Source organism: Montipora foliosa, chromosome 11, assembly GCF_036669935.1.
Source record: "Montipora foliosa isolate CH-2021 chromosome 11, ASM3666993v2, whole genome shotgun sequence".
In the NCBI taxonomy this organism is placed as follows: Eukaryota; Metazoa; Cnidaria; class Anthozoa; order Scleractinia; family Acroporidae; genus Montipora; species Montipora foliosa.
In genome coordinates, this window is record NC_090879.1 from 33,802,283 (window position 1) to 33,812,828 (window position 10,546).

The window sequence follows — 10,546 nt, forward strand, 5'->3', positions numbered from 1 at the left end:
CACTGCAGGCGAGTCATGGTTGCCACAAGTAGTGACGACCGCCTGCCCCCAAAACCATTTGAACATATATACTTAAGTGTGTTGAAAAATTCTGTCAGGAAAACTTTCAAGGGTGCTGGCTGCGAGAGGAAATCAAGCTACTTCAACAGCGACAAAAATCTTGCCAAAATAAGCGGAGTTTTTTTTCACATATTTGGGGGCGTAAATGCGCTTACCAGTACGCTTACGGAAATCACGGACGCCTTAAACAAACAGAGCTTAACAAATGGGAAAATTGCCAATAAGAACAACTAAAATCACGATCTACGCTCTATAAAAATAAAGCAGGCAAGACAACACAAATTTGAACGAAAAGTTAGACACGTTGTTATGTGTTATCCTTAGCACTTTTTTCCACGAACGAACAGTCGATTGGGAAACGTGCCTGAAGCCAGGAGTTGCATAACTTGTTAACGTATCCGCCCCATTGTATCGAATACCGACCGCATACCACGCATTTTGCAATTGCTGGCCTATTTATAAGACCCAACCTGCAGCGTATCCTTCAGTCTCACAGAAGAGGTCAGAACCATCAAACGATCACTACCCAAACTTGAAGGAAAACGTCCACTGCAGAAGACAGAAAATAACATGGCAAACATCCAGTCCCTATTTATTTTGGTGGCTGCATTTTTGTATTGCGAAGTGGTTCAATTCTCGAACGTTTCTGCCGCCAATTCTAACTACTACAGCAGTTTGAAGGTAGCAGCTGCTACGAAGCTCAGAAATGGAGGTATGTGATAGTTCATTCTTCATCTTAATGATCAGCGATAATGAGCCTAGCAGACATATTCCCTGCAGACGAAAGCAAGCTTTTATCCACTGAGAGGCTCTGATGCAAGTCACACAGTTTCACCGCTTGTATAATGGTTTCTGAGTTTTCCCGTATTCTGCTCAAGTAAATGTTCCTAGAACAATAGGCATTCGGTAGGATTGAGCTTTCGACAAAATCCAAGTTACACCAGGAACTCGCAATTTTTTAAAATTAGGCCAACTATTGTAGTGCTTTACAGCAAGGTGACCTACTGACGACTGCCAAAGCGATTCATTTCACTAACTGGCTTAGTCAGTCTAACACAAGAAGAAGCTTTCATTCGACGGTCAGGAAATGGTTTGTTAATGGCATTATAAAAAGCAAAATGAAAACTTCAGCGAAACTGCACAGGGAAAGTACACAGATAACGCAGTAAGAAAACTGTTTTGAAGTGCATTTCTTGCCTCAACATTGTCGCCATTCATTCAAGACTTTTGTGAGGAGAGAGAGTATCTTTTAACAAAAAAATCTAACTACTTGCCATACAAAACAGGCTCACAGTTCTTTTAAATAACACTCCAAAAGTGACCTAACTATTTTAAAAATGGGGTGTCTCACTATAAACAGCCTTGCATATCCTGATTACTTGAAAATTGCAAAAGAAGACTCGAATTTTCTTTCAGGAAATAGCTTTTCTGTGGCCGTTTAAACTCTCTTCCGACAACGTTAATTAATTAACGCGTTCTTATCCCAACTGCGCCCAGGAAATAAATAGCCTTTCTATTTCGTGATAAATGTAACACTGAAAAAAGAAATAAAATCAAAACCTCTTTCTAACGTAAAATGTTACATGTACGACTGACCAACCATCTGTCAGTGCCGACAGAATTAATGTTCCACAAGTAATTTGTATCAACGTTGTTGTTTTTTGGTAGTTTCTGGCTCTCCGTTAAGCTGATTAAAGAATTCCTACCATACTGAACAATTTGTGCAGAAGACTACATACTAGAAATGGTTACGAGTCTAAAAATACGGAGCTTGAATTTCCTGTTTTGGACATAGTAGACTTCGATCAACAGTACTGACGTCACGCAATTTTTTGGACGTCAATGTTAATTTTTCTAAACGGGAGAGGGTGGGGTCGGGACAACATGTGGTTTTGTCAACCAATATTCACAGTCATAGGAATGTTAGAGTATGTTTTTTTTAATTTCGTTTTTCTCCAATAAGTAAAACTTTGTATGTACAGATTGCCCATTCATGGTACTTTGTCGCTGCTCCGGCAATGTTCCATTTTTAATTATTATAGAAAGACTTTGCACTTGGCCTCACTTTAACTTATGAAGGAGCCATACCGGATGGAAGCGATTAGTAGGCAATTATATGCATAGTAGAAATGAACTCAAAACCCTCGTTTATAAAAACGGGTTAGAACTAGAACTGCCTTCTTGGCAATAGCTCCCCTTAAGAGACTAAACCGAATACTGACAGCAATGACCGATTTTAAGCTGTCTGGAACTGCTTCAACCATTTTGGAAACCGTTACAAAGGGTTAAACTCTTCATTGATAGCATCTGTGATTTGTATGTCAGCTCATTTTTCAACCCTCTCTATTCATTTCAGAGTGCCAAGACGGCGTGTGGGCTCTTGCTAAATGCAAGTCTATTGTCAAACAACTGGGACTTGGAATTTGTTACACACAAATCCCACAACTGCAGAGAAAACTGAAGAGAAGTTGCCCTGGGACATGCCGCAATCTCTGCCCCGTTGCTGCGAATAAGCTGATAGGTAAGAAAAGGGGATGTCGAAATACCAAACGATTGGAAAAAGGGACAGGAAATTGGGGTACGAAAGTTCCGGTTTTTTTTTTTCATACTTGATCATAATTATAAAACGAATACTGTGAAATGATTGAGTTATATTAATAAAGAGAAACCTTTTCAGATTCATAAGCTGTGCGGTTTGATTTTGTGGTCAGATCCACTCATGACTTATCGGATCCACGTGTCCTTATAGTAGTACAAACAAACGGACCCAAAGAGGACTTCAGAAAGTCGCTTTGTAAATTAAAGTTCTTGAAAATTTGCAAGTGCCATTGAAAGAATATTGATTTTTATTTTCTTCAGCTGGAGAACTTAAAAAAAGCGATGACTGTAAAACAAGCAAGTACGGATGCTGTTGGGATAACTATACAAGTCGCTTGGATAGTTTGGGCATTAAAGGTTGCCCAGGTAAATATAAGACAACGTTTGAAGTAATTAAATAAAGTTTTGTCCTGGATGACGTGACGATATTTTGCTAATGCATGAGATATAGCAACAAATTTATTTTGTAAAAGTGAATGGTTGGAATATAATATGGAACACACCTCCAGGCATGATCGCTGCATAAAGTCATCTCTGAAGCGACTTTCATTAATATATTTACGAGTTAAATCGTCTGGCGTTTGACAGAGTAAAATATCTAAGTTTCACTCTCAGGGCTAAAACGGTTCAAGTGGATATAATTTTTGAGTGGACCTTCAAATTGAAAATGAAGACCACCCCTCCCTTCCAATGATAAAAAAAATGGGCTTCAACTTGCGTGCGGATTCATCATTGATTTTGGAGGGAGGGGTACTAGTTTTCCATTTTATTTTGTCCAAGATTGTGGATGTTGTTGATTAAAGGGAATATTTTCTGTAGATCAAGGATAGGTAATTTGAACTAGAACTTAAAAGGTCATTAGATCGACAGGTCCTAAAGCCACACAGATCACTTTTTATGCCGCGCAAATATCCAGTTCTCACACTTCCTTTTCCTAAAAAATAACCGATTTCAAGGTTAAGTCATTTTTGCTTTGTTCTTTCTTTCCCTAGAATGCAAAGATCACCTTCGCTTGTGTCCCCGATTTAAAAAAGTATGCAGTGATGTAAAATATCCCCATAATCGCTCCTTGATGGAACTTCATTGTCCGCTGACATGCAGAAGATGCGTTCCTCTGAGCAGATCGGCCCCGAAAGGGCGAAAGATCAAAATTACCGACTGGAATTTACTCTGATTCAAGAAAAGAGAAGTAAGTTGAATATGCGCTGTATTGCCGCTGACTTTCTTTTGCCACTTGGTCGCCTTGCGGACTGGGCCTGTCCGACGTAGTCAGAGGCCGAGCGTAGACAGTCCGTTACCCTCCAATCCAAATAACCGATTTCTCTTTACAACTTATTGTTTCACGGCATCGATACACCTCATAGCTTTTCTGTGTTTAGGAAGGGTTAAGCTCCAGTTCCCTTTTTTTTTTCCTGGAGTTTGTGTCCATTGTTTTCTAAACAAGTTCTTAGAGCCGTTGGATGTCTTGGAATAGTTGAGCACAGAAGCGCAAAACACATTGCGAACAGGTCCGCAAACACAAGCAAGCTATGTCACGCGTGACCAGTAGTTTTGAAATTGAACTGAGTACTAGTATTTAAATATGCGTGCCAGTATTGAACTTTTGCTCTCGAGATTCTAAATTTCCGTGGATATTTCCTTGATGCATCGAAAATAGTTAGCTATATGAACTTTCGTATTACTAATTATAAAATAAACAATGTTTGAAAAGTAAAGACGATTTCAAGCGTTTGATGAATAATTGTTCAGTTATTCTTCGTAGCAACTTTCAGAAGAATCTTCAAGATTCCATTCAAATCTCGTAAGCTGAAAAGAGAAATTCGAATTTTCATCAGTTTGAATCTTACTGGTCACGTGTGACATAGCATGACTGCAAACCAGAGCCTAACACCAAGAGTATACTCTTTTTGTATAAGACCGTCTAATTTTGGGCCGGGCCGAGCCTAAAGGTTTTTTACTTTTTTCTGGCGATTCAGTTGTTTGAGCCTGAAAGCGTTCTTATCATTTGCGTGGTATATATATATATATATATATATATATATATTAAGTTTGACTACACTGAAACTGAGTTGTTTTTCAGTTTATCATGCAATAAGAAAACCACATTTTCAATGTTAAAATACGCCCCTAAGTATTTGAGTGAGTTGTTCCGTTAGAATTCTTTTACTTTTTCTTATACTGCTCATAAAAACACAAAAACAATTGAGCAAAATAAAGGCCTTCTTAACTGACTCTCAGCCTGGGTATGTTCGTATAGAAAAAGAGGATACCTTCGTCGGTGTGATAAACCCCGTGTTGCTTTAAGCAGTGTTGGGTCAGGCCCGGCTATCGACTCAAAGCCCGGCGGCCGGGATTAAATGTTTTGCATGATATTTAAGGGAAACAAGCCAGGGGGAAAGCAAACAAATAAGTTGACCCTCACCATGTGTTACCTATCAACGGAGACACTCGCTGGAAAAATTAAATGAAAAGAATTAAAGGCTTTCAAGGAGTAACCTTTTCAGTGTGAAAAGATTTGTACGTATCTGTCTCCTTATTCATCTCTCTTTTGTTTCGTTTCAGATCTTCTAGTCAGCTGCAATACATTGAAGGAATCGGGTTGATTCACCCCCCCCCCCCCCCCTCCCTGCCTATTTGACAAGCGAGGAATAGTTCCACTGAACACTGAACGTGACTCTTGAAAATTAAATAATGTAAGATATTGTACAGGTTTTGGACGCACGAGCCTGTTTGAAGGCAAGCCTGTTAAACTGGCTCTCAACATTTCAAGTGAAGGACAGATTTGAATGCACTATAAAACTCAAAATGGATAATCACGAAGAACAATATTTTGTATTTTCTCGTGCATTGATAAAAGTTATTTGTAAATACTTCGTTTTAAGGAAGACTTCTTATTTATGAAGATGTTGGGCGATAAGTTTGTTTAAGTTCGTGGCTGCACGTCAAGGAAAAATAATGATTCAGATACTGAACACGAATCCGTTATAGTCACGGAAATTCCTCATTTTTTTTCTTGCTTCGATCGAGGTCTTCTTGGTCAAACGCACATAAGCTAAGTTTGTGAAATAAAAATGTGTTAACTTCCTCTCCTGCCTTTTTGTTTTCGAATTGAAGTTCAGCAGTTCAAGGAGGCGTGCGATATCTTGAAGATCGAATGGGAAAATAGAGGACTGGGGACATGCTACGCTATTTCTGCATAATTCCTCTTGCGTGACATCACTGTGGTCATGCTGTGAAGTTAGAGTGCCGCTCGGCCTCATTCTATCAGTTTTCGAATCGATCATACTTTAATTTTTGGTACACAAGCATGCGTCCACTTTGACGTCACTTTTATTTTTATCCTCAACGAGGTCTCCATGAATTTATGTACCGCGCAGCAATGCAACACTTTCGGTGACTAAACCAAGTCGAACAACCTTGAAAGGGTTCGAGGGAAACTGTGTGTGTTTTATCTCACAGATCCGGCATCGTTAGCAGCGGTTTAAGTGAGAAACGCTTTTTTTGGTCGTAACTGTCTCGATCACTTTTGCTATTGGTTGGTGCGTCCAAGGTCGCCTTAACACTGCTGGCAAGTGACCTCATGAATTCGGAGATTTTTCCGAATCCTGAACACACACTGAAAACGAAGAATTACAAAAATGCCGTTCTGAATTAAGTAAAATATTACCCGCATTTGGCTAAAATTGGCTTATCGCTAATCATTTCAAAACTATAAACCGAAAATGATCTTATGAATTAAATGGTGATTGACATAGAAATATCTGCACTCATAAATGTCCTCTTCTGGTGAACTTACTCTGAAGGTTTTTTTCTAGAACGTCCTAACAATTAACAACCCATTTAACGTGATGAATGCATAACGACCTCAGACAGAAATTAACTGAGAAAAAAGCGCGAACTATGTTTAATGTTTGTGATGTCTCTGGAGTGTTTCGAGTTTACAACGACACCCCTCCTACGTGCGCCATTTTCAAAGCAGCTTTAGCCCTTAAACATCTGATTCTGCTTGCAAGGTGACGGAACTGTCGTTTTTTTCAATGGGTAATAAAGCCATTGTTGGCTTTTCCTCAAGGTTGTTTCATTATCAATGCAATGTAAAATGGAACTTGAACATTATTTCTTTGTGTTCGTGTGGACGCTATTTTTTTTATTATTTTGATTGAAGGGGTTAACATCAAATGTCACAATTCCAGGTCACACCCAAAGATAAACCAGCGTGATAACTATTTATTTGAGTCTCGACAGAGTTAGTGCATTCATACATCTAACAAAGACATAAAGCTACGTTTTGATTCAGATCAAAACATGTTGATCCAAGGAAAAGTTAACTTTTTCACAATCCTGTTGCTATCTCCGATTTTTCCGAATGTGTGTGGAAATAGAAGATCTGCCAGCAGGAACAGGCCTCGAAGACAAGGTAGGCAACAAGTTGTATTTTTTACCCGCCTCATTCTTTAATCCGACACGTTTCGCAAAGAATGCATTTTCACCGCAGACTTTGAAAATTTTACCCTAATGCTCAAAACAGAAACAAATGAGAACAAAATAGTATCGTCTTTAAATTGATTACCTTCTAAAAATCATTTGTTACTTAACGTTACAGGGAACAGATTACAGCATTGATACGAACCGCACAGTATCACATTGTAAAAAGTGAGATAAATCAATTTCGCAGCAAAATACTCTTTTCGTGATTTGTAGTTTTTTGAAGCCCGAATCGTTTGTCAAATTGAAGACAGCAGCTCAGAGTGGAGTTACCAACAAATGAAGTGGCTCTACAGGATTTTCGGCTGAACCCCACACACGCTCCAGGTTTATCAGTGTCGAACCAAAAAATTAGTACTGCTATGTTTGTCTTCAGCATCTTATCCACCCGAGTTACTATTGTCAATGATAAGTTTGCCACGTACTTTGCAGAGGAACTCAAATGACCTATATCATGGTAATTTGGTTTGGAGCCGATCTGTTTTTTTCGATATACAAGGGTATATGTGCCAGTCCTCCCTCCCCTCTGGCTTAATTCTCCTCCCCTGCCTCTGCAGAGAGGACAAGTTAATTAATTTTGTGAGAGAAATTAAAACGCATCACTTACAAAACCGACAAACGTGTTTTAGATGTAGTCATTTGCCCCGCCAAATTGTCAGGGTGTTTACAGATGTGATAACAAGGCTCGTCCTTGGACGTGCTGAATTGTCAAACATTCAGTAGAACTTTGATGATTGTCTCACCGTTTAACAAATGCAATGACTCAGTAACCATTGAAATTCTAAGACCTAGGGACGAGCCAGAGTCCTTCAAAAGTCTAAAGCAGAGAACACTTTACTTATGCACAAGTTACAAGTTATTCGAAAGTTATTGACATTCAGTTGTCCTTGTGGAATTTAATTAAAGGGCGATAATATCTGGCAGGTTTAAACGCGAACCATTCACGGTATTGGAGAAATTTACTTTACGCTCAGCTGTAAGACTATTTAATTTTCAATTGATGGCACTTTTCCGGTACAAAGGTGATAAATCAACCTTCACACAGACTGAAGTTTCAAAAACTAGAAAAGAGTTGGTCAAGTTTTCAATGCAGTTTTAATTCGTGCAGGTCTAGCCAATTTGCGTAATCTAATCGAGTAACGCCTCTTTTCAAAGTGATATCATAATTTATTGAAACAATTGCCCGTCGCTTTCCTTATTTTCAGGGGCACCCAACGACCAATTTGGTGCAAAATGTATTATTATACCCCAGTTAATGAAAATAAATCTTATTAAGGCATTTTTAGGTGTTTTTCAGTGTTGCTGGGAAAACATTATCTGTTCCTTTTTCCCAGCAAGACACACAAGAAATTTCCCAGCCAGCTAGATAAAATAGGTTGGTTTCCCAGCCAGCTGATCAAATTTATTTCCCAACCAGGAATTCCGCGCTCTTTCAAATCCCTCGATCCAAAACGACCGAACAAAAGCGACAAAACCGGGACAAAACAGGTTTTTTCCGCAAGCGCAATAACTCTGACCAGGCGTCGTATGTTTGTGACTACTCTCTGGCAGAGGGAAGGGGTTCCCTTTTTTTTTTTTCTTTCTTTTTTTTTAGTCCTCCTCAGTCTTCAGAGTTTCTACAGCCAGCTGGGGTTAAAATGCTAGAAAAAGTCAGTAATTCCCAGGCAAAACCTCTATCAATAACAAAATTCCCCAGCCAGCTCATCGAAACACCAGTATTTTTGCCAGCCAGCAAGATTCCTCTGGGGAACAGATAATGTCAGGAACAGATTCGTTGGGTGCCCCTGTATTTTACTGCTGAAACAGGCTTGCAAAGTACAGAACATCACAACCAGAGTGTGCAGTAGAAACACGTTAATACGATCACCTTCGGGACATAGTTATTTTGTCGTATTAACGAGGTAAGGTCAAATAATTGGACAATCCAAATAACCCATCTGTCACAAAAGAAGAGTGGAAACCAGAAGACAAACTAACTTTATCCTGTTGTCATACATGTACGCTCTTTCATAAGAAAATGTATTTATGGCACAAAGAGCTATTCGTGTTATTTCTTGGCGACTTTCTCAAGTCTGACTAAAATAGCGTGACACTGCCCCCTGACAATACGTTCGACTTCAAAGCGAATAAATTAGGCCAAATTCGACTACTAGGCGAATAAATTAGGCCAGTTTCGTATTCCAACGGTTGGACTGGATCTAGCATGAAATGGAGCCTAATGCGGGCAAATTAATTTGCATTTGAAAAGATTTGCCCGCATGAGCCTCCATTCCATGCTAGATCCAGTCCAGCCGTGAGAATTCGAAAATGGTCTATTGTTCTTCAGTGTATAATGCAATAAAAAAACCACACTGTTGATGTTGATTGAAAACGTCCCTATAAGTATTTGAGTTAATTGCTCTGTTAGATTAAATTTCTTTTACCTTTATTTATACTTCTCACAAAAACAAAAACAAACCGTAAACAAACAAAAAAAAAAAGAGCAAAATCAAGAATTAGACTCTCAGCCTGGGTATCATTGACTTCTCCTTGTATCAAATGAACTTGGAGTTTTAGAGGGAAAGGTGATCGTTGGTGGAAGAGACGGGACTTCGCATAGGAAAAGAACCTGGGTTTTCTTCGGACTACGAAGAACTGATCGGAATCAAGGGGCGGTCGTATGGCGGGGTTCCACTGTGTCGGTCTTTAATTAAAGGAGCTATGTCACACAAGATGATGTAATTTTATGACACTCAAAATGCCCAAAAAGTAGAATGAAACGTTGCAATAACCACGTAAAACTGTTGAAGAACATAAAAGAAATACAACCCAAGGAAAGAAAAGCATGGATGGACAAAATGCTGCCCGGCGTATTTCAAGTTTCAAGTATTTCAAGTAATTACACATTACCATTCTCGAGTTTTAAATTCGTAATTAACTAAAGATTTCCCCGAAACACCCTAAAGATTAAGTAACGTGACATCGCTACTTTAATGCACCAATCAATTTAGACCGCCGGCATGTGTGGGGCACACGAACTTTAGCTCGAAATACCCATCACGGGTCCCAAAGAATGGATAAATTTAGATCAAATTTCCAAAAACTGAGGGCAAAAGATGGAAGAAATCTTCCAGTTTTCTCTTCTGAAATGCGAACGTGTCTTTCTTCTGTATTTCAAGAGGGTTGCACTGGCAAACATGACTTTCAGTCAAATTTCCGAGGGTATAGTGGGGAAGGCAATAAAAATCTAATTCCCCTCATATGCCATCACATTAACAGGTGCATAAACGTTGCGCGGTTTTGATTTTCAGAGTGCAGAGATAACAGCCGAACACATAGCACTTGCGTGAAGCTAATCAATGAGCTCGGACGTCAAGCATGCCACGTGGATATAGACCAAATAAAAGCGAAATTGGCGAGAAGC

At 39.2% G+C, this 10,546-nt stretch overlaps 2 protein-coding genes across 3 annotated transcripts in view; both read left to right on the forward strand.

Moving 5' to 3' along the window:
- The first annotated feature begins 310 nt into the window (after nucleotides 1-310).
- On the forward strand, nucleotides 311-5,742 carry LOC137974816 (uncharacterized). Its single transcript, XM_068821808.1, has 5 exons — nucleotides 311-772; nucleotides 2,417-2,581; nucleotides 2,920-3,024; nucleotides 3,651-3,847; nucleotides 5,221-5,742. Exons 1-4 carry the CDS (start codon nucleotides 631-633, stop codon nucleotides 3,830-3,832), a joined length of 594 nt encoding a protein of 197 aa, XP_068677909.1. The 5' UTR covers nucleotides 311-630; the 3' UTR covers nucleotides 3,833-3,847; nucleotides 5,221-5,742.
- Nucleotides 5,743-6,873: 1,131 nt separating this feature from the next.
- Nucleotides 6,874-10,546, forward strand: part of LOC137975181 (uncharacterized) — a 10,376-nt gene continuing 6,703 nt past the window's right edge. The window contains exons 1-2 of one of the 2 annotated variants that reach the window (XM_068822265.1): nucleotides 6,874-7,075; nucleotides 10,434-10,546. The exon at nucleotides 10,434-10,546 is cut by the window's right edge and continues 22 nt beyond it. In XM_068822265.1, the coding sequence (XP_068678366.1) occupies nucleotides 6,964-7,075; nucleotides 10,434-10,546 (225 nt within the window). In that variant the 5' untranslated portion in view covers nucleotides 6,874-6,963. The remainder of the gene's footprint in view (nucleotides 7,076-10,433) is intronic. The other variant, XM_068822266.1, reaches the window with a different exon arrangement.

Coding starts and splice junctions, on each gene's coding strand:
- LOC137974816 (XM_068821808.1), top strand. CDS start 631: ATGGCAAACATCCAGTCCCTATTTATTTTGGTGGCTGCATTTTTGTAT. Junction 773..2,416: donor TACGAAGCTCAGAAATGGAG/GTATGTGATAGT, acceptor TATTCATTTCAG/AGTGCCAAGACGGCGTGTGG. Junction 2,582..2,919: donor TGCTGCGAATAAGCTGATAG/GTAAGAAAAGGG, acceptor TATTTTCTTCAG/CTGGAGAACTTAAAAAAAGC.